This window comes from Vespa velutina, chromosome 6 (genome assembly GCF_912470025.1).
Source record: "Vespa velutina chromosome 6, iVesVel2.1, whole genome shotgun sequence".
Taxonomy (NCBI): Eukaryota; Metazoa; Arthropoda; class Insecta; order Hymenoptera; family Vespidae; genus Vespa; species Vespa velutina.
Genome location: NC_062193.1, coordinates 5,889,378 through 5,912,398, shown reverse-complemented (window position 1 = coordinate 5,912,398; position 23,021 = coordinate 5,889,378). Strand labels below are relative to the sequence as shown.

At 34.0% G+C, this 23,021-nt stretch overlaps 2 protein-coding genes, 2 long non-coding RNA genes and 2 other non-coding genes across 14 annotated transcripts; 3 read left to right on the top strand and 3 right to left on the bottom strand.

Moving 5' to 3' along the window:
* Positions 1–324: 324 nt before the first annotated feature.
* On the top strand, positions 325–2,764 carry LOC124949660 (adenylate kinase 8). The gene is made up of 9 exons (XM_047495155.1): positions 325–411; positions 482–578; positions 661–758; positions 853–987; positions 1,044–1,221; positions 1,303–1,427; positions 1,722–1,831; positions 1,901–2,066; positions 2,142–2,764. The coding sequence occupies exons 1-9, from the start codon at positions 325–327 to the stop codon at positions 2,406–2,408; spliced, it is 1,263 nt and encodes a 420-aa protein (XP_047351111.1). The 3' UTR covers positions 2,409–2,764.
* A 2,766-nt stretch (positions 2,765–5,530) lies between these two features.
* LOC124949666 lies at positions 5,531–7,072 on the bottom strand. The gene is made up of 3 exons (XR_007101125.1): positions 6,123–7,072; positions 5,810–6,038; positions 5,531–5,669 (listed from the first exon to the last, which is right to left on the bottom strand). It is a non-coding gene; the product is annotated as an uncharacterized LOC124949666 (long non-coding RNA).
* Positions 7,073–11,182: 4,110 nt separating this feature from the next.
* Positions 11,183–11,289, top strand: LOC124950262. The gene has a single exon (XR_007101306.1). It is a non-coding gene; the product is annotated as a U6 spliceosomal RNA (small nuclear RNA).
* Positions 11,290–11,881: 592 nt separating this feature from the next.
* LOC124949710 lies at positions 11,882–23,011 on the bottom strand. Of its 7 annotated transcripts, none has more exons than XR_007101145.1 (9): positions 22,943–23,011; positions 20,348–20,439; positions 20,043–20,273; positions 19,821–19,880; positions 15,174–19,281; positions 14,762–14,981; positions 14,204–14,664; positions 13,439–14,110; positions 11,882–13,365 (listed from the first exon to the last, which is right to left on the bottom strand). It is a non-coding gene; the product is annotated as an uncharacterized LOC124949710 (long non-coding RNA). The 7 variants fall into 7 exon arrangements; XR_007101143.1 differs by having other exon boundaries at positions 11,882–14,110; positions 15,174–17,259; positions 17,337–19,281; XR_007101142.1 differs by having other exon boundaries at positions 11,882–14,110; positions 15,174–17,504; positions 19,061–19,281.
* Positions 19,773–19,845, bottom strand: Trnam-cau. The gene has a single exon. It is a non-coding gene; the product is annotated as a tRNA-Met (tRNA).
* LOC124949706 (zinc finger CCCH-type with G patch domain-containing protein) lies at positions 20,065–22,844 on the top strand. Of its 3 annotated transcripts, none has more exons than XM_047495300.1 (10): positions 20,068–20,099; positions 20,270–20,306; positions 20,415–20,639; positions 20,698–20,778; positions 20,846–20,986; positions 21,179–21,321; positions 21,383–21,561; positions 21,645–21,908; positions 21,992–22,180; positions 22,303–22,844. In XM_047495300.1, the coding sequence occupies exons 3-10, from the start codon at positions 20,442–20,444 to the stop codon at positions 22,599–22,601; spliced, it is 1,494 nt and encodes a 497-aa protein (XP_047351256.1). In that variant the 5' UTR covers positions 20,068–20,099; positions 20,270–20,306; positions 20,415–20,441; the 3' UTR covers positions 22,602–22,844. The 3 variants fall into 3 exon arrangements, with proteins under 3 accessions (XP_047351254.1, XP_047351256.1, XP_047351255.1); XM_047495299.1 differs by having other exon boundaries at positions 20,081–20,099; positions 20,178–20,306; XM_047495298.1 differs by having other exon boundaries at positions 20,065–20,306.
* Positions 23,012–23,021: the final 10 nt, after the last annotated feature.

The window sequence follows — 23,021 nt, the reverse complement described above, 5'->3', positions numbered from 1 at the left end:
GTTTTGTAGCTTATATAGAAAAGCATAGAATATATGAGCTTTTTCAAGTAATTAATTAAATTAATTTATTTATTTATTTGCGCTTTAATTAAAAATTAGTTATATTTTACTAAAGCATGTTATAGGAACTTTCTAAACAATTAATAATTGATCAACCAAATGATCATATTCTTTATATGAAGCAATGTTTAGAACATGCAATAAGAAAACGTGATATTCCAAGAATTATTCTTTTAGCACCACCAGATTTTGGTGAGAAATAATTTGGTAATTATATATAAAAAAATAATATTAACTATTCAGTGAATTGTATTTATAGACAAAATGGCCTTGGCGAAATTTTTTCAAAAAGAACTAGGACTTCAACCGATTACCTTGAAAGATCTTCGTGAAAACGTAATTACAAGGAAGGTAAAAAAGCAATTGTTAAAGAACAATTTTTTCTAAATAATTTTTTCTCAATAATTCTAACCTAATTTAGAACGTATGTTTATGTAACGAATCTGAATCTCTGGCAATGAATATGAGGAAATTATTAAAAACGGGAACTTTACATAATTCTGGTTGGATTTTAGTTGGTATATGCAATTGTTAAGATTAGTTTTAAAATATTAATAAAAAATAAATGTATATAGAGTGAAATAAATTTTTCTCACATAGATGTGCCTAGAACGAAGCAAGAAGCTCGAGCTTTTCAACGGCTTGGCATAATACCCACACATATTTTTCAAATCATAATGTCAAATGATTTAGGTGAAGTATAATATTCGTATTTATTTATTTTACTTGCCTTTAATAATCGACTTTTTTTCTTTCTTTCTTTCTGCTTTTTTTCTTTTTTTAGTTGAAAAGAAAATTTCTGAAAAGACGATTTCTAATTACCATTTTGTCAATAATGATATACACAATAATATTAACAACGTGGAAATGCAAAAGTATAAAAAGAATCTTCGTGGACTACGGGAAGCTTATGCCAATTGTTTAATTGTAAATTATTACGTTTTAAAAAATAATATAAATTCTTATTAATACTTCACGTTTAGGAGATCGAAATCGGTATTAGATCGATCGAAGAATTAGGAAGGGATTGTATAGCATTAACGAAAATAAAAAAACATTCTGGAGCACCTTCTCTTTTTCGAATTGTTCTAATTGGTTTTCGAGGTTCAGGATGTCGTACTTTAGCCAAGTATCTTACAAAAAGATTCGATCTTATACACAGTACATTATTTATAATAATCGATAAGTGTGATTTGTAAATAACTTGTGTGTAACTTTGAAAAACAATTATTAATTTTATAGTGGACTTTAATTACATTATGAAACAAGTACGTCTACAAGAAACACCTATAGGTGAAGTATTACGATCATTTGAACATAAATGGGGAGAAAAACCAAAGCCTGAAATAAGAATAAAAATAATTGACGTAAACAATTGTTTACTATATTTAAGTAACTATAGGATAGGCCAAAAGTCCTTAGATACATTAAAAATATCTAGATGATTTTAAAAATCAATTATATGTTTTCGAAACATTTTAGGCTTATTTCTTGCTCAAATTATAAAACTTTAAGTCTACCTTGTTAAACTACAATCTAAAGTGTATAAGTAAAGAGTAATTAATTTTTAAAATCATATAAAAATTTGTTGATCTAACTAGGAACTTTTGATTTACCCTGTACAATATTAAATTCTTTTCGCTCTTGTGTGTTCAATCTAGAACTACATAAATAAACCTGAATGTTTAAATAGAGGATGGGTTTTAACGAGTTATCCAATTACTGTGGAAGATTTTAAACTCTTGGATATGATCGATACACCCCCAAATAAGTATAAAAATATAATAGTCCGATTCTTGAATAACGTCATTTCCTTGAATAACACTTAGAATCTTTTCAGGGTAATTTTTGTCGAAGTTAATGCAGACATACGTAAAGAGAGACTTTTAAATCGCCGATACAATGTTATCACTGGAAGTAAACATAATATTACTTCGAACGATAACAGCAAAAATTCTGACTTAGGCGTACACCCTGACGATTATATTAATGTCGTCACAAAAGAAGTAAGAATAAATGCAACAAGAGCGTATCTTCATATTTCTAAACTATCATTGCAAGAAATTGTTTTGTGAATTTAGATATCTCAATACGATGATAACGTCTTAGAAATGTTGAAATATGCCGGTGAATCTGCTTTTATAATCGATGGAAATGCCGATGAAAGATCAGTCAGAGAAAGCGTAGAGGGTTGTTTGATGCAATCAAAGATATATAATGAACCTAGACAACCAAGGCAAACACCAGTGATTGATCCATGTGACGTAGAATATAATCCGGAAGATGAATTTGATATAAGTATTTTTGATACGATAATGCCACCTGAATTTAAATATGCTTTTATATAAATTATATCTTTTTTTTTTTTTATTCAACTATAATAATAAAATTAGCACAAATAGAGAGAAAGAAAGAGATAGAGAGAGAAAGAAATTAAATTTACAAGAAAATATTAATAATAATTTTTTGCTTTTAATTTTGACGATACATCAGTTTATACGACTACCCTTCGATGATATCATAAATCAATTCGTATACATATTCTCTATACATGTACAAAGAGGGTGCAGAGAAGAAGAGCACCTTCTTTGGTGATTCTACTACCCTGGCAAGCGAAGCATCCCGTTTTCGTAACGTCACTCGATGTTATATATATAGAGATAACCTTCATAGTTGAAGGAAATCGGAACGATAGTCTGTTTTCCTGTGATATTTTCTTTCGATTGAAAGACAAAAGTAGTTTAGGATTAGACTTGAATTTTAATCTCTCTCTTTCTCTTTCTCTCTATATATATATAGAGAGAGAATATATATATATATATATGTATATATATATCACAAAGCAATATATTTTTTTTTTTCTGGAAATAATTTAACCAACTATTTTCTCACAAGATTATGCAAATTTATTTTTGCATTACTAAATAATTTTCATTATTATTCATACTTAACATTATTTTTCAACTGACTTATTAAAATTACTTTATAAAGTATAATTTTGAAACATCTAGAAAACAACTCTATTTACAAATTCATATGTACAAATAAAAATCTAACTATTATTATTTTTGCATTGATATCAGAATACAATGTTCATGAATTTTCAAAGTATAAGAATAAAATTATTACACTGGATAAATAATGTGCATTTGAATTAAATGAGATAATTAAATAAAGTCTACATAAAGTTGGTAAGCTTTCTCGTATTTAATTGCCTCAAACGCGAGGCATATTTCTATATCAAGAACTCATAGAGCCCTGCTGGTTATTCTGCTGTAAAACCTGCTCGAAGGGATGTAATCCTAACAAATGCGCCCTCTGAACATTAGGATCATCGTTATAAAACTTGCCATTTTAGCGAATGGAATAATGTGTTCTAGTAATTAGGAAAACATCAAAACGAAGAATATCCTTACATGGATAATACTCATCCTAACGAAAACTCAACCTATCCGAACACACCTTGAAAGCAACAACATATGGTGTACATAGGTGACATGAATCAAACTCGAAACTAACACGTAGAGAATCTATCCAAGATGTCAGGATACTAGCACTATTCAGAAGGCTACAGTTTCTCTATCATCTTACTATAGTACTATCACTTCTAATGCATATCTCTATAAATTAGATTCAGAGCTTACTGATACTTAGAAATAACGTTCGATATAAATCTAAAAATATTTTAATGATATCATGAAGCTAATGAGAGCAAACAAATTGGATTACAAGATTCACAATTATCGAATAAAATATATTAATTAAAAGACTCGTTATAAACTTTTTGATAGTACAATATACTAAATTATATAAGATTTCTAAAGTTATCAAAGGACTTCAAAAGCCATAGCAAACGTAGATATCAGGATATAATAAGGCGAATGGATCGATAGTGAAAATGTATCCTTGATCTTAAATACGCATCCTGCTAACGCTGCGCGCCTATCCCTAACAAATGTCACGAGTATACATTTTCAGAGAAAAAATATCTTTTATAATTATCATATAAATAGAAAAAATAGAACATTATTTAACGTATATCGCTCAGCCATTAAGCTTGTATAAATTAGCGACAAATATTTCATATAGATGATCAGGATAAATAGATTACCGATTCTTTTATTGAATATTCATGCAATAAAAACAAAAAAAGGAAACAAAAAAGAAAAAACCCATTGATGTGTTTCTATACATTCAATTTCCTATAACCTTACACTTTATTCTACGCTCTAGAACAAATTTATATCCCAGAAATATTCGGTGTACCAGGATACCATAAGGAGAGATATTTTTTAACGTAATAGAGAACTAAAAATACTCTCGTCGTATGGAAAATATTCTATAGATCAGGACCTCATGTAGGGAAAAACTCACCCCTATGACATATAACATCTTTCCACGCGATTATCTTGATTTTCTTCGTATCCTTCCCTTCGTGCTCGTCAATGTCCTGTCATTCGTCAAGAGAGTGGCGCCAGAAGCATTTGCAACACCAGGGAGCTATAACTTAGAAACGTAACGTGGAGGAACTCTCCTCGGTTTTGTATCCTTCGTACTCTGAAAACACCCCTGGCGTTTTCGCGACGACAGGGTAACAGGATTTTCAGATGATTTATGGTTACTACTGGCACACACCTGAAATGTATTCAATCCTGTCACTTTTAGAACGATCGAGGTGTTTCCTGAATTTCTCTTTAACATAAAGATTAAGATATTCTACTTGGAAGATTGAACGTTAAAAATAAAGAATTGTTAACAAATTTCACGGAAAGATATAAGAAAAAAGAAAAAAATAAAGATAAATCAAGTGCGATTAATCCTCTGCTATGTAGATTGTCAGACTTTTTTATCCCATATATCTCGAAATATTCTAAGTTATTTAAAATACTGATCACTTAAAGAAACCATCGAATGATTTGATTTTATTGTATTGAACACTATCGACATGGTTTCGTCTTCTGTACATCTTAATTCTAGTCACGAATCACAGGCGATCATAAAGTGGAGCATATATCCTCCCGAAAAAAATTCCCGATATTCGTTTGGCTAACGGAAGGTTCGATTGGTGGTCGTGCGTATACTGCAACAAACATATATACAAAGCCAGTTATTTTTCTTTTTTCCCTTGTCGTTCAATACTCCATTTCATTTTCCTATACAACCAAGCTTTCAAGTATATATCTCAATATTTTCTACAACAAATAAACATTTGATTTCTATATACTGTATATACGATATATGTACATTTAAAATATTTTATTACGAATGTATATTTATAATCTAAGAGTATTAATTATTTAATAATTTTTTTGTTTACGATTATGTATTCTTCTTTGTAATAACAATAAAAGAAATATTTTTATTTCTCAGTCTCATAAATTATGTTCATCGTTTGACAAAGGATATAAATTTAGAATAATTTAATTAACAACTAAGTGATAACATGATTTATCATATTGAACTTCAAAGTACAGACTTCCTTTTCAATCAGGGTATCAAGCATCGGATGGAGGAGATCCTGTTTTCATTATTTATCGAGCTTGTAAATAAATACAGTAAGAATTGATGTATCCAGGCATAAAGTTCGTACAAATCCTATTGGATAAAATCTAAAGAGAAAAGATTTTTTCATTCTTTTTTCTTCAATATTTTTTCAATAATTAATTTATTACTTCAAATGCGTTAGAACAATGCAAAAAATTCGTACAAATATATATATATATATATATATATATTTAAATATACATACATGCTTCACGTTACGTCGTAGTTTGCAATAACAAGTGTTAAGAGAGAATCAACGTCTTTCACGCGCTTAGGGTATCGTTTGCATTATTGCTCGGAGAAACAATGCTTCCACGTCGACGTTACTGCATCCTTGCCTCTTAAAACCCGGCAGCCTCTGGGCGTTTAAGTCCTCAAACCGTTCTAATTGAGGTTCCTCCTCGTTACCGCGAAAGAGTTACCGGAAACAATGGCTGAAACAATGAGAAGACAATTGCACGTAGCATACAACTTCTCTAACAAAAGGGCGACTCGTCTTTCCCTTCCCTTCCTCTTACCTATCTCATTCTTTCCCTTCCACCTCGTTTCTCTCACTTTATTTCCTTCTCGATTTTTTCGCTTTCATTGTTATGCCGACACTGTAGAGTAAACTAGGGGTCGCGAAAATGAAACAACAAGCAAACCGGATGCAAAAGAATAGTGCTCGTGGATGGAAGAGTAGTAGTAACAATAGTAGTATTAGTAGTAGAGTAACCTGCAGTAGTCAATATCAGCGCTTGATTCGACGAGTTTCAACATTCATGTGTGTGTATGTGTGTGTGTTCGTGTGTGTGTTCGTGTGTGTGTATGTTATATGTTGGAAAATTGTAAAACGAATCATATTTATCCCTTTCAATGGATGGTTTGTGTTCTACGAAAGATGAAGGAATAATTAATACGACGCAAGAAAATTCCAAATCTTCAAACTAATATTGGTAGATAGATAGTTTCGCGTTAAAATCGATGCCAAGTAGAGAATCAGGCGCGATGGAATTGCTTAAAAGGGAAAACGTAGCTTGTCAAAGAAGCTCGTACTTAATTCTGCGAAAAGGGCCGTAAGAATGGAGAGAAATGGAAAAATCGCGGCCGTCTATCGCTGAGGTCGAATGTTTTCTCGGTGAAGGAAAAAAAAGAGAGAGAGAGAGAGAAAGAGAGAGAGGAGAAGAAGAAAATATAGCCGAAGCTGTCTCAGCCGAGGCAGCACCCGCGTCTCATTTTGCTCGAGTGCCCTCGCGAACAGGGAAACATTTCAATTAATTACTGCGTAATTAAAATATGAAAAAGTAGTCATTATCCCGCGTTTCCGCGTCGGTTATCCAACAACTTTGGCTTTCAACTCTCTCCACTCATATCGTCCATTCGAAAGAATCGTTCCTCCTTCCTCTCCTTCGTCGTAGTTTTCCGTATCCTCGCAATAGCCCGTCTCCGTCCCTCCTCACTCTTTTTCTCTTTCTCTTTCTCTCCTCTCTCTCTCTCTCTCTCTCTCTCTCTTTCTCTCAGTTTCCTCCTCCTCTCTCTGTAGTTGCGATTTCCACCTTTCGCCGTCTTTCTCCTCCTCCTCAATATCAACCCTCGTTTTTCATTTCTCTCTGACACAGATAATACAAATAGGATGTGCGCGTGTCTGTGCAACGCGAGAGTCGCACCCTCGTCAGAGGCATTAATTATGCACGTGTCAGATAATTCCGGAGTACCTGCCAGTCGGTAAGCAGCGTAGACGGGCGTCATGTGTACGCGGATGCAGAAATAAACATTTTCAGGTGCGTCCTCTCTCACACGCTTGACCCGTCACCGACATCGCGTCAATTTTTTCAGACCGCTGTAAAAACGAACGAGACTATGTCTCCTATACGGATATTATTTATTTGTGCATACGTTGATTCAATACTCCTAAAAGATATGTAGAAATGATATTATAATTTTACATTACGAACATAAATATCTCTCAAAGAAATAAATTCATTAATTTTTCGTTATGTAAAGAAGATCGTTCGATGTTTGTAATGATAACGAATGATATCATCTATTAGAAAGCAAATTCGATTATGATATCCTATCAACGAATCTATTCGAGTGTCTATCGACAAGAAGGTGAATCTTAATTCATCGTGTTTAGTTGATTCGGGGGAAAGCGACGCTTGAGGGGATCATCATTCCTTCCTGCCTCCATCTACCAACGGCATATAGACCGGATGGAGGCATGAAATTCTCCTCGCCCCTCTTCTCCTTCAAACCGCACGTCGCTAACTTTTCAATCTCGGTCGAATAATTCGTCGGAAAGCCCCGCGGTTACCTCGGCAACGATCTGGCCTCTCATTGGCCGTTTCACTTCTCCGTTTCTCTCCCTCTATCTCTGTTCTCTCTCTCTCTCTCTCTCTCTCTCTCTCTGTCTCTCTTTCCCTCTCTTCCTCTTTCTCTCTCCATCACTCTAACCTCCCTCCAACTTTTCATCCCTCCAACAGAAGCGGTAGCAGCAGGGTTCCCCTTTCAGCTTACCTAGCCTTTACTCTTCGTATTCTCCTTACCACGAGCATCACCCCTCCCTCCTCCGCGCACTTAGCCCCGTGGTTAACTTCAATGAGCGGATAACAAGCCACCCCTCAACTACGCCTTGTAATATTCACTCGTATAAATGGACTCGCGGCTTTGTCAAATCAACTGTCGTTTGTAAACAAGTAATCCTCTCGACTTTGGCGACACTGCGGTACGACACATCCCTCGTCTTTGCTTTCCTGGGACGATTATCCTTCTGGACTGGGATCTTTGATCAACCTTGAAACCGAAAGAGAGGAACTTTGATCTATTCGTCATCAGTGAAAAAGTTTCTGGGTCGTGTCAAAGATCGAAATCCGTTAAAGCTATAAAACAATTCAATCACTAGTTGTTTACATAAATAAAACTAGATAATTGGACGAATGACGTATATTAATGGATCTCTAACGTGATTAATTCCATCAAAATGTTTTTTTGTTCGATCCATTGCGAAACGAGAAATTCTCATCTAATTTTGTAACAAGAATGCGTCTATTCTCGTGGAATCTCGTTAACGAGAATACAAGAGCCCTTTTCTTATCGAGGGACTCTACACCATCTCATAGTGTCCCGAGCATTACCGTAACATAAACGAGCCAATCAAGCAGCTTTGTGATAGCAATCGTCCCTTGATTACCCGACTCTTAGATCCAAAGCAGGGATATGATTACATCGGATAATCGTTTCCCTCGTAGAGATTCCGGTGATAACACGTACATTTTATCTGTTATATTTATTCTGCAAAATAATATGAATCATTGGTTAACTGATCGAGGTAATTATAATTATATTGAAATTGTTACTTCATTGTGAAAATGTTATAATATACATATCCCAACGAAATCGTATCTGAACGAACTTTGAAAAATCCACGAAAATATTTGACTACCATAAAGTCGCAATATTTCGTAGAGCGATAAACGTGCAAGTGCGATGATCAAATCCAACGAAATGGTAGCATTTGCCATGGAAACACGCGTGTCGAAACTCGAAAGTGGTCATGGGGGTAAGAGGGCCTCGTACGAAGTCCTGAAGAGTCCGCAGTTATAGGAGACGAACGAACAGGGCCGCCTTTCACTCGTAATTGGAACCGCGGGAGTCTGACCAACGTCCGTGTTCAAGCACTCTTTTTCCCATAACCACCATTCTTCGAGAGTGTCTCCGCTTCCCTGTAAAGAAAGAAGCACAATAGGCAACATACTTAGTCGATTCGTTTGAAACGTCCCAGATATTTTTTATTTAGTTTTCTACATATAAAAAATACTCGTTCAGAAAAGCATAACATATTCTCAATAACAAGTCAATGACACTTTCGCGATGTCAAAGATTTTTGTTAATTATTTTTTTTTCTTTATTTTTAAATCTCTCTTAGCACAATGATATTAGAACAACAAGTTGTCAACTCACGTATTATAAGAAAAGAACACACTGTGTGAATCGTAACTCGGTAGACTGCATTCATCAAGTGGATTCGTACTCTTAGCAATAAATTGACGGGATCGTAATTATTTTCTTTTTCAAAACTCATGAATAATAATAATAATAATAATAATAATAATAATAACAATAATAATAATAATAATAATAATAATAATAATAATAATAATAATAATAATGATAATAATAATAATAATAATGATAATAAAAAGAAGAAGTCCCTACCCTTTGACGTCTTAAGGACGTTACATCGCGTTGTTAACCGGAGACATTGGATAAGCAAAGGATAAAAGAGAGCCGTTCATAAACGTGGTAAAACAGTGAAAAGGAAAAAAATTCAAATGAATACCGGTATATAAGAGAAAAGGTAAGGGGCGCATATATGCGCCTTTTTTCCTCAGTTAATTCGTGGATTTGTAGAAATGGATTGAACAGACACCCTGGTAACTTTTTTTCCTCGCTCGTCATTTTTCAAGAAATATCGTATGTCTCGAATAATATCACGTTAGTTTGTTAAAATAAAAATTACATTAAAATCAAGCCTGCTGTAACAGTCATAGTGCAGAAATAATATTGTATCGATGAAATTATCTGTAAGAAAGAAAATCGTTAGTATACACAAATTGTGTTTGAGTAATGTAAAATCAAAACAATAAATAAATTGTCAAGTTTAATTAAAGAAATTCTTAAAAGACGATTATATATATTTTTTCCACTATGCCATGTTTTTTTTTTTTTTTTTTTTTTTTTTTTTATATAAAACGCAAAGCAATATTGTAACGTAGAGAAATTAGAGACAATGTTTAAGAGCAAAAACTTTACGAACCTCTTGAATCACGAAAGAAAAATGCAAGTCGAAGAACGTGCACATGCATATTTAGAGCTCGGAGGGTCATGTTCATTACTACTACACAACACTATACATTACAACCATCCACAAAATATTCGTATCCGCAGTTATATTCATACGCACGGTCGCACGTCAATGGATTTCATATTTGCCGTGATTGTTAACGGCTTCGAAGTTCTTTGCCTCGCAATTTGATCCCTGCTCTCTGCCCATCACTGTTCTAAATCGTTCCACCGTGATCCTCTTCACTGTTTTTTTTATTTGTATTTACCAATTCGTGGCAACGATCGCCACGATCGGCACTGTTATTATTGAATCATTGATTTTTACAAATGTTTCTACTTTAGGCATTATAACATATAAAAAAGATTTTAAATTTACAACTATAAAATATTACAATAATATAAAAAGTTAATATAGATAAATATCTATAAAATAAGTTATTCTATAATATCTGTCATAACTGATCCAATAAAATGATAAAACGAATAGAATGTCTTTTAATTTGAAAATGATAACATTTAATATTATTTATGTATTTAATATCTTAACACTATTATTTCTCATCAAAGATTATTAATAAGAATGCGTCTCGTGATCTATACTTAAGAGAATTTTCTAGCTAAACTTGCAAGTATTACATAATTCTTCAACTAGATGGCGCTAAACGATACTGTACATTATAAGTATATAAGCTTTCTCGCAAGTGTTATATATGGAGTAGATTTCTATATATTACTCTTTTTGAAAAGCTCTGTTGTACTTGCTTCGGCAGTACATATACTAAAATTGGAACGATACAGAGAAGATTAGCATGGCCCCTGCGCAAGGATGACACGCAAAATCGTGAAGCGTTCCACATTTTTTGTCAAAATAAACTAAAAATTTTAATAGTAATTTTTTTTTCCCCACGATGGCGATTTTCTGAGAAACATTAATTTTGCAATTTTAATTTTGTTCAATTTACAATATTAATGTTAATTTATTCATTTACAAAGAGAATACCGCAAATTATATTAGAATAAAGATGAAGAAAATTGTCACGATAACGATCATCCGACAAAAGGGATGATGATTCGAAGCCAATTCTAATACAACGTACCCTCTTTTCTTACTACCATCAATTTAGCTTCGTTCGGATCACGACAGATGCGATAATAAAACGAGTTTCACATACACGTATCTTCCCCTCGCAGAACATCCAATTTAAGGGTGCGATACTGTATTAGGTGCCATTAGATGACCTGATTCAACAGAGATATATATTGGTATTGATTCTGTAGATTAAAAATTTACAAAAAATTAAATATTATTCCTTTGAAAAACACTATCATTGATTATTTATTTTAATGAAAATAATATCCCACATTAATTCAATAATTAATCTGTAAATTATTCTAAATAAGACATTGACGATAAACGATATAGCTTCTCAACGATAACAGAGATGCCCTTTGTTTTTTATTTTTGACGTTACTCAACTCTCGTTCCGTCTTCTATCATTCATTTATTCCCCTCTTTTCAGTGTTCTCGGCGCCCTTTTCTGCGCCCGGTAAGAAGACGCCTAGCCGCTTTGCCGCCCCTTGAATTAATCTCCTGCATATGTTAATCCTAATGAATTCAGAAAGGCGTTCCGATCCATCGCGTTCACTGCTCGACATCATAAAGAGGACTTTACAGGTGTCGATATGGTATAACAATGTCATATAAAGAATAATTGAAACAAATATTTTTGAGGAAGATTTGACTTCAGAAAGGAAGATCTTTTGTAAGTGTGAATTTTTAATAAAAACGTATATGTGTGATGGTAACAGACAAGTAGAGTAAGTCAATACGACGTTAAATAATCAATAAATTTGAGATATATCTATCTATGTATATACGCGTTGTTGATTTTATCGTTATATTTTCGTATTTTATCGTTTCTACTGAATGCGATTTCGTAAAATATAAAATACATATACGAGAGTACATCTATGTAAATATGTACTATGTGTAGGTGCTTACAAAAGTTAAGTAGTGTAGTGCAGTGAATAGACTAACAGGGTGCTGTTGAGCCCAGGGCCGCGAGAGAAATAGTGGAAGCATGAAGGCGGCTGAGAAAGTAGGCGGTTTGAGGATTTGTGAGTGCATGCATCATGCATATTTACGCTCACAAACTACCCCTCCAAAGGGCAAGGGGAGATACGAAAGGTAGGAAATTCCAAACAGCGAGGGATGTATTTATGTAAATATGGTGCACATCTATCTCTCCTACATTTGGCACTCCTAACGTTATCCTTTCTCGAGGTCTATGCAAATAAATCAACTTCGTAACGATATCATCGCAATTTGAGTTATTCTAAAACAGAAAACATTAAATATTCGACTCGAGTAATCGATACGGTTACGTGTATAATAAAAATTTTATAACATTTTTATTTGGTGATTGGTGATAATCTCTTCTTCTTAAATTATGAATTGACATAGATGAAATATCTATAACAAAGTTAAAGATCATTAATCTAATTAAATTCGATTATGAGGAACAATTTTTTTCGATTTTAGTCAGTCTTGTTTGCAGAAAATAATAATAATAAAAAAACAAAATTCATTAAGATTGAATTATGTTTTATAAAAAGTGCTAATGGATAGAAGCTTGACGACGATCTTACTGATTTCTTCCTCGCGTAGTGACTATCTCTTTAAATTTGAAAGAGTTGGGCGACGGTAAAAAGAGAGAAAGTCAGGAGATAAGTTTGAAATTCAGATAGAACAAGACTGCATCATAATAAAGCTACAGAAACGTTTCACATCCAATTTGCTCCTCTCCTTCTACGGTAATCGCTTGCCAATTACTTCCTCCCCTATCAGCCCACCTCCGTTAGTCGACGCGGCTCTACGTTTGGTAGTCCTTACCTTACCAACTCGTGCGAGCCCTATTATATACCTTGTGTTCTCGTCTGAATGCATACAAAAGGAAAGCGAAACGATAGGTATAGAAGGGATGAAAGATGATGGAGGGAGAGAACCAACCTTCTCTCGCGCAGGGTGCGTTTATCCGCCCAATAGCATCTCTCGGAAGACACTTTTCGTCCCTCACTCGTCCGTACCGCCGACCAATGGCAAGAGCCATGCCAACTGTTTTTAAGGGAATGCGCGGGGCTCGCGGAAGGCGCCTCCACCCCCAAAATGGCTGCGAAATCGCGCGGGCATTAGGCTGCCCGTTCAAAATAAACGGGCGGATTAATTCGAAGGGGTGGCAGGGCTTGGAAAAGATATAGTTGGAGAGACGATGAATGCTGTAGTACCCCTCACCCTCGTATCCAAACTTCATCGAGTAAGCCTCCGCCTCCTACAACGACTCGCCTTCACCCACAACGTGGCTACGACGACGAAGACGACAAGAATGTCTAGGACGATGACGACAGTGGAACGTCGGCCAGATACATCCGGTCATCCCCGTGGTCGCGGTCGACGCAGAACGATGCCGAGCGTCCGTACGATAGCATGAAAGTCGGCTCCTTAGACTAATCGGTGATAACGCGGATACGGAAAGTAAACAATTCTTATACTCGAGTGATCTTGTTTAATTTTTTAATCTGGTTTGCATCGATTCATCAGTGACGATGATGCAAGAACACAAGTCCTTTTTGATAAGAGATCTTTTGGGCGACGTTCTGGCGGATAGAGTTCAAGGTAGGTGATCTAAAAAAATATAAAAATATAACTTTGTTAATCGTGACAATATCAATAAAGTATAGGTTTCATTAGTTTGATAGGAAATTTTGTTCAACTTACATTGATTTCTCGAATGATCGAAGACATATTAAAGATTTAACAATCAATAAAAAAGAAATGAATTTTGATAGATTATTAGTGTTTTATATACGAAACACGAGTCGGTCGCGTGCACTACCGTCGGGATTCTCGTTAAAAGATACCCCCCAAGGACTCTTCTATTATTTTTATCCACTATACGGGGTCCGAGGAACGACGATCCACACTACAGGGTGTCACCCTGTTAAGGGTGATCCTACAGATGGTTTTAGGTGCGAAGTGACTCGTTAGGATTCGTTAGTCCACAAATTTTTGCCGTCGGTTACTCTGTCCCACAGCGTTTCCCAGTTTTATTGGTCAATCGTTGTACGACACCACAGGATCTTGATTGAGATCGTTTACCATGAACTAGGGAGGATAATAAATCGATTTCGATTCGTTCGGCATTGTCTCGATAATAGGCTTTCACCGTTGAGTCGAATCTGTCAAATTAACAAGACAACTGTTCGTACAAATTCTACTTGTACTTTGTCTATCGGTTAAAATGACAAGGCAATGTTTCTTCACATTGATATTTACAGAAGATTCCGAAGATGATTCGGCCGTTCATTCGGATTCCGAAGATACAATCGATCCTGGCAGTAGTCCTTGCACTCGACTAGGAAGTCCTCCACCTGTTCTCTCGCCTCCACCAGGTCCGACAACGTCTGGTAAATCTTGCGGAACTCCTAGTGGTCCACCTAGTGGAAGAAAGCCACGAAGAAGACGAACGGCTTTTACACATGCTCAACTTGCTTACCTAGAAAGAAAATTCCGTTGTCAAAAATATCTAAGCGTGGCGGATCGTAGTGACGTAGCAGATGCATTGTCTCTCTCAGAAACTCAAGTGAAGACTTGGTATCAAAATAGAAGGTCAGCGACAAGTACAATCCTTATAAATATATTTATATAACGAAGAGTGTACGTTCATACTTGAACCTTTACTACTTACTTGTTCCAGAACGAAGTGGAAGAGACAGAATCAGTTACGACTCGAACAACTTCGTCATCAAGCCACGGTAGAAAAAGAGCTCCTTGTACGAGGCGTCGGTCTTCATCATGGTAGCATAGACGCCTATTGTCCGTCTTACAATGCACAAACACAAGTGACAAATCATGCACCTCCGCCACCACCACCACCAGCTCCATCCACGGCGTCCACGGCAGCGTTCCTTTCGACGGCGGCTGCACTTTTTCGAAACGTCACATACGTACACGGCTGTCCACTCTAACGCGTACGATATCATAATTTAAATATCGTTTCGAATCACCAAATAGCTCCTGCCTAACTCGAACACTTCTACGAGCAACATATAAGATTCTTTTGGAAGCAAAAACGAAGTTAAAGGTTCCACTCGATATATTTTATTATCTTCATCGCTGCAACTGATAAATGGTATGGCTTTAATTGTTGCTTTACGAATATTATTGCTCTAAAAAGAAAACTCTCTTCTTTTTTTTTTTTACACATGAAATTTTATTTCATGCGTATGCGTACAGTATTTCAATATTTTTGTATGTTATCAGGAATATTCGATTAAGAACGATAAATGTTCTTGAATTTCCAGTTGGTGAAGTTTTTTGTTTAAAAGCCTTTCCTCGTATTTGCTTTCGTTGCAAACGGGACAGTTGATCGACAATGTAAATATGTAATTATTAAATAGATCGGCGATCGTATATTTAATTGTTTCTTGGTGGTTTCGAATGGTCCTTATCTTGATAGATAAATGAATGTTTTTGCCGATAATAGATTTCATTTTTAACGATGAAAATCTTTCTACAGTAGTACAGTAATTTGTAACTACTGTGGTAATTACGATAAATTATTACTCAAAGATGAGGATCCAATAATTCTCTGAAATGAACGCTCGATCGATGAATAACAATTAAAGAATATAGTGATATTAATACTTAGCTATTTCATTGTATTACTTGAAATGATCACTTTGAAAAATGAAAAGGGATAATTATTACCGAATGTGCAATGCTCGACTATGTACGTATTTTTCGTGTTTTAACGGCAACTTTAATTTAGTAATTTAATCGACGTTCACTATCGATATGTAACTTAACATCTTTCACTAGTTGACAATTTTGTGTAAGATGAGGAGTTCTTGTAGATAAATAAATTATTATGAAACAACATATAAAAAATGCTTGTATATCGTTATTATATATTGTATATAATTCCAAGATATTAAATCCATTCAATTATTAACCCCCTAATATGTATACCTTCGTTTCATGTGAATACAATTTATTTAAAAGTTGAAATATATTATTAAGAGTGTATCATTAGGATGTATTTATATTCTATCTTCTTGACCATCTTCTTTCATTCGAAAATGAGTTAGCATAGTAAGCTAATTCATAAACAACAATGGGCACGTGTCCAAAATGCACGCAACTCCTGCCCCGTTCGAAGTAATTGGTTGAAACCGATACAAGTTAAGAATCAAGGCCACTTAGAACACGAATTGGCTTACGAATTTAATTGAATGGAATCGACGAGAGAATATACAATCGACGATACAAGCAATTGTCTTTCGTCGATGTTTCGCGTTGGATCGATAACGTTAATTAGGGCGAAATAGAAGAGGAGAAAGAACGGTATCTTCATACGAATGATGATTACTTTATGAGGCGACACGGATAGCTGCTAGATAAAGGTATTGTTAATGATCTCTTTCTTATTGAAATGTAAAAAGAAAAAAGAAACAAAACGATAAAAAAAAAAAAAAAACATATACATGTCAATTCCATTACACGAAGTTTCGTATATCCAACGTAAGATAAGCGAAAAGGAATCGTAGAAAGGAAGATACTCTTTTCGGGTTTATTCGGAATGGAATAAACCGTGGTACTCTTTCTATCTCTTTCTATTTCTTTTTCTTTTCTTACATCCCAAGTCCTCGAATTATAGGAAAAGCAGATTCGTCTCACCGAGCGTGAAATCGCTCGAACGAAGGAAAAATTCTTATGTCCTCCTTCAACTTGAATCATCTTTCTCTTTTTCTCTTTCGTTTTGTTAGGACTCACTGCAGCATAGTTGAAACGAAATCTCAATGATATTCCTATATCTTACGCGTAATTACTTTCACATAATCATTCGTACAGTATTCACGATGATATCCAACGGCATTCGCTATTCAGTCGGTTCAGGCGGTTACTGTTCTTCGACCTACCGTACTACATTCGTTTCTTCGTTCTTTCCAATGTTAACCATTAACCAGCGAAATAATTAAAACGTGCCAGCAATATAAGTAATTAGAACGTTTTATCTCTGCGAACAATTTTAAATTCATTAGACCGTTTCTAAATATAATCGCGTTAATTTAGATTCCTGAGTTATTTCTCGCTCGCTTCACGTATTCGTATTACGTACCTATATATATATATATATATATAGGTACGTAATACGAATATTTTATAATTAAATATCATTTGATACAAAAATGAATCCTATTTTTATCTTAGTTAATAAATTGGATTAAAATTGCGATTAGTATATTCAACGAAAATTCTCGCATTAGCTTTGCTAACAAACTTATGATATTTATAGCGAAGTCGTATTTGTTACAGGGTGACCCTTTCTCTCTCTCTCTCTCTCTCTCTCTCTCTCTCTCTCTCTCTCTCTCTCTTAACTTTGTTTAGTGGTGCAGTCTCGAGATCAAGGACAAAAAGTTGACCCGAGGATCATCCATGAAGGGATAGGAATCGAAGTTGAGCGAGACAAGTGGTATTGCGTGTGCCTGGCCACGTGCTCATTGTACTCAAGCGAATATCCGTATCTATACACGCGCTTGCATACACGCTTGCACACGCGCGTGCATACGTGCGTAAATCCTGTTGGCACTTGGGCACGCGCTTCGTATTCCTCTTCGTCTTCTCCTCTCCTTAGCCTTACGATGTGCCTTCATTCTGTGGCATCGTTAAATACTTCATGGGGGTTCCAAGGCGTACGTGCGCGAACATACGCATCGAATTTACATTTGTTTTTCACGGAGAATGAAACAACAGCTTGATTCGCCGTTTCCCATGTTAAAAACAATTCCATAAAATATAATTCAAATTTAGAGATAAACTTTGTTAGGCAAAGATTATCGACTAGGATATCTTTTAAATGCGTATTATCTACATTTTCCTAAATATGAAACAATTATTGAAAATAATGAAAATTATTCGGACAAAAATATGGGGATGAAATTGAGTAAGGTATATTAGGAAGGATCGAGGAAGAAAAAATGGTAGAAAGAGTTTTTTAGAAGGGAAGAAAGATAGAAAAGTGAAAAAGAGGAAAGAAGAAAAAGCGGAGAAGTAATTGCTGGAGAAACAGCGAGAGGGAGAAAATGTCTGGTTGGTCGAGCGATAGGAAAAAGGGATCGCGTCGTCGGTAGGGGCGGAAGGCAAAAGGCAGAAGTAAAAGGGGGTCGGTGGTACGAGATAGTGGGGCGTAGAAGAAAAAGAAGAAGAAGAGCGCTCGAGTTGCCGCTTGAGCCGGCGCTTGCTCTCTCTCTCTTCTCTCTCCTCTCACTCTCTCTCTCTTTCTCTCTTCCGGGGGATGAGGCAAAAGCAAGAGGTGAGCGGGCAGAGGTGAGGGCAACGAAGCTCCGACTTTTTAATTGGAATATATTCAGAAAACGGAACGCCTTTTCATCGCGAGCTCGATGCACTGAATACGGTCTGAATCAACGCGGAATCAAGCTCGCTCCCACCAACGATCGCTCAACCTCCGCGAACCGGGCCGCGTTTCTGCATTTATACGTAACAGCTCCGCAGTGAACAGATAAAGCCGTCCTTTCTCCAATGCAGACTTTTTTCCTTGAATCGCGTACATACCTTTCTCTATTTCCTTCGAAATATCCACTCCATATCTACTATCCCTTTCTCTGCGTCGTCTTTCTTGCGGAAGAAACGCTATGTTAATTTTTTTCCGCTACGACGAAGTTATTTTCATCGATTTTCATTCTCTATTAAATCATAGATGACATTGATGTAACTTTTGTCCATCTTCTTCTGCAAGAATTGAAAACGCTGATGACGAAATAAAAAATGTTCTCCTGTGAAAAGAAAAACAGTCAGTAGTCTTTGCTTAATGGGCTGTTTGCTTGCAAATTGTAGTATCGCTAAAGGGCACCAAACAATTCACAACTCGTTTTAAATTCCACATTTCAATTTCAAGAGAGAGAGAGAGAGAGAGAGAGAGAGAGAGAGAGAGAGAGAGAGAGAGAGAGAGAGAGAGAGAAAGAGAGAGCAAGCCCTTTGGCATGCGTTACATTTACATAATTGTCTTTTATTCTCTTTCCTTTCTCCCTCCTCCAGTATCTTTTTTCTTACTATTATCAATATATTTTAAGATTTTACGATCTACTTTCTTTGAACGTATCAATACACAATTAATTTCATAATATTACAAATAAAATTCATTTCAATTTTTAATAATGAGATAATTAATAGTCTTTTTAGAAAAAAGATTGCATATAAAGTGCATTTCTATTATTATATTTATTATTGTAAAAAATAAATTTTATATTCTGAATGTGCAAAAAACTGCCCCGGGTGAGGATCGAACTCACGACCTTAAGATTATGAGACTTACGCGCTGCCTACTGCGCTACCGAGGCGCTGTATCTTTCTCTCTTTTTAGAATGTTTTTTACCTGAATAAATATATCATATTATAATAAAAAAGAAAAATATATAAATGTATACTTTTCTTAATAATATTTGATGAAAATATTAATCATATTTTTCTGGATTGGTAATATTATTTAATGTTTTATTATCATTGCGATTATATTCAACAATATCGAACTACTTACACAGAGGGCGCAAGTGAATAGAGTTTGCTTTCGTATTCTTTCCAGTTAATGCTGACAGTGAGTTGTACTCTTTTGTGATGCGTTTTACTTGTAATAATAGAATATTATACAATAATATATAATCTTTTATAATAGGCTTTTATAATAGTTCTGTATCAACAATTATTTTAAATAATTTGCTAATTTTTTCATATTCACTAATACGTTTTTACAATGACGGACGTTAGAAGTCTGAAAGAAGCAATAATCCAATATGAATTTCAGGTATAATATTTGAATTAATAATGAAAGAAATTGATATATACCTTTATAAAAATATTATTGACAAACGATCTATATATTTTCCTTAAATATATTGTCCACATATTACAGCTATCCCAAATTGTATCTGCGTTATCTATGGAAACAGAGGAAAGTGAAAAGAATGATTTGTTGAATTTAAAATCAAATCTTCAAGAATTAATTGATTTAACTAAAGAAAATTTAGAAAAACTCGAAGGAATTGGAAGAACTGAAAGTCCAGATATAATAGAAATTTTTAACAGCAAGGAAAATGATAAAACTGATCCGCTGGCAAATGAATATGCCTTATTTAAGGTAATTAATTTATCTACATTTTCTTTGAAACGAAATAAATAATTTGTTGTTTTTGCAGGCAGAAATAGAAGATTGCTCAAACAATTCAAAGAACACTGAGCAAAATAGTGATGCTGCAGGTGCTTGGAATGATATAGAAGTCAGTACGCAAATATGTGGTATGGCATAGCAATGATACAATTATACGGTGCAAGTTAATATTCTAGGATGAATTGAAGCAACTTGAGGGAATGAAATGTAGAGCTCGCCTTAATAGCAGTTGGGATAATAGTGGTTACCACAATGCTATGATATGTTCAGTTGATAGAAGTACTAATCCAACATTGAAATCTATGCATGAAATCAAGGTTAATCAATATTTTGATAATAGTTAATAAATTAGATAAATAATTTTAGTACATTTTTTAAATAATCTTCAGAATAATCTTTAATAAATATTGAATGAAGAGATATTTCAGGCAGACCAATATTTGGTGCACGTTTGTTTCAGAATTAATTCTTAATCTTCTACTAATAATTCTTATATCATTATTAAATAGGTCAGAGTGCTCTTTATTAATCCAACATATAAAGAAATGCTTCCATGTCCATATTTCTTTGATGGAAATTGTAAGTTCTCTGATGATCAATGTCATTTTTCACATGGAGAAATAGTATCATTTTCCAATCTGCAGGAATATAAGTAAGATATATATTTTATCATTTAAAGTAGATTTTCTTTCCTTAATTTTCTTCGATTATAGAGAACCTAAGTATGAAAAGATTAAGATGGGCAGTAGAGTACTAGTAAAACAGAATAATAATCTATGGTATAGATCAGTAGTAATAAAATTGCCTGATGAAATTGAAGAAGTTTTTCGTGTAAAACTTGAAGCAAAAGGTGATATTGCAGAAGTAGGTTTGCAAGATCTTGTACCTCTTGGTATGTATTATACACATGTATGTTATATTTATATACATACCTATATACGTATAAATATATATATATATAATTTTATTTTATAGATACTACAGATTCAGAAATATCTGATGCATCTGATGACAGTGAAACTGATAACAATGAAAAAGATTACACTACAGAAAAGTTAATAGATAAATCTCTACTAACAGCACCATCTACTCTAGGACATTGGGAAAAACATACACGTGGTATAGGTAGTAAATTAATGGAGAAAATGGGTTACGTGAGAGGTACAGGTTTAGGAAAACGAGCAGATGGAAGAATAGAACCTATTGAAGCTGTAATATTACCAGCTGGTAGATCTTTAGGTGAAAAATAACTTTAACATTAATGTCTGTTAGTATAGTTTCTTGTCAATGATATAATTATTTATTATATGTTTTTCTTATAGATCATTGTATGGAGTTGCGCGAAATAGCTGGTAATGACAAAAATTTGTTTTCGGCAGAATTTAAAATGCGTAAAAAACAACAAAAGCTAGAACGACAAAGACAGAGAGAATATGAAAGAGAAAAGAAAAAGGATCGAAATAATATATTCAATTTCCTAAATACGACACTAAATGCAACATTAGTCGAAAGTAAGTGTATATATACATATGACCCTGTATATATACCATAAAATGTTACCAGATTTTGTGTAAATCCTGTAGTTAATCCAAAGGTTGAAGTATTAAAACTTCAGTTTTTTTAAATTTTACAGATAAAAATAAAGATGTTGCCAGTACATCAAAATCTAAATGTAATTTGAAGACAGAATCAAATTGGAATTTAAATGTGGCGAACTTTCAAATAGGAGAAGGTATTAGCCGACTAGAAAGAGAATCATTAAAACTTAAAAATTCAATGACAAGACATTCAAAAGATAGCACACCTTACAAAAATATTTTAGCGCAGTACAATCAGAAACAAAAGGAACTTACTGATTTACGTACTTGTGAGAAAAATATTACAGCTGAACAAACTCAAAGAAAAAACAAAGCAAAATTGTCTATATTTTAAAGTAAATAATAAAAGTACATGCGTATGTTTGATACCGATCCAAACTAAATATATATGTATATATATATGTATGTGTATATATATATATATACATACATATATACATATATATATATATATAAATAGACGTACAAATAATCCTTAAAATAATGTAACTTCTATTAAAATAACTAATATTTCAAAATGTTGCTTTATATATATATATATTAATCGTAATGAAATACATTTCCCATTTTTCTTTTACATGCAATATATAATTATGATTTTAATGATAATAACTTTAATCATCCTAATAAAATCAAATTTATGGATTTTTCTAATGTAATTTAATAATTACTTACGACGGAACAAAAAGTAAAGAAAGAGATCCAATTCAAGATATATTTCGAATGTAACGATTGACATTATATACACAGATAG

What these genes read in the sequence shown, in the direction of transcription:
- LOC124949660 (XM_047495155.1), top strand. Translation starts at nt 325, where the DNA reads ATGGCCTTGGCGAAATTTTTTCAAAAAGAACTAGGACTTCAACCGATT. An exon ending in TTCTGGTTGGATTTTAGTTG is followed by an intron (nt 579 to 660) that starts GTATATGCAATT and finishes TTTCTCACATAG; the next exon opens with ATGTGCCTAGAACGAAGCAA. An exon ending in TTAATGTCGTCACAAAAGAA is followed by an intron (nt 2,067 to 2,141) that starts GTAAGAATAAAT and finishes TTGTGAATTTAG; the next exon opens with ATATCTCAATACGATGATAA.
- LOC124949706 (XM_047495298.1), top strand. Translation starts at nt 20,256, where the DNA reads ATGACGGACGTTAGAAGTCTGAAAGAAGCAATAATCCAATATGAATTT. An exon ending in TAATCCAATATGAATTTCAG is followed by an intron (nt 20,307 to 20,414) that starts GTATAATATTTG and finishes CACATATTACAG; the next exon opens with CTATCCCAAATTGTATCTGC. An exon ending in GCAAGATCTTGTACCTCTTG is followed by an intron (nt 21,562 to 21,644) that starts GTATGTATTATA and finishes TTTATTTTATAG; the next exon opens with ATACTACAGATTCAGAAATA.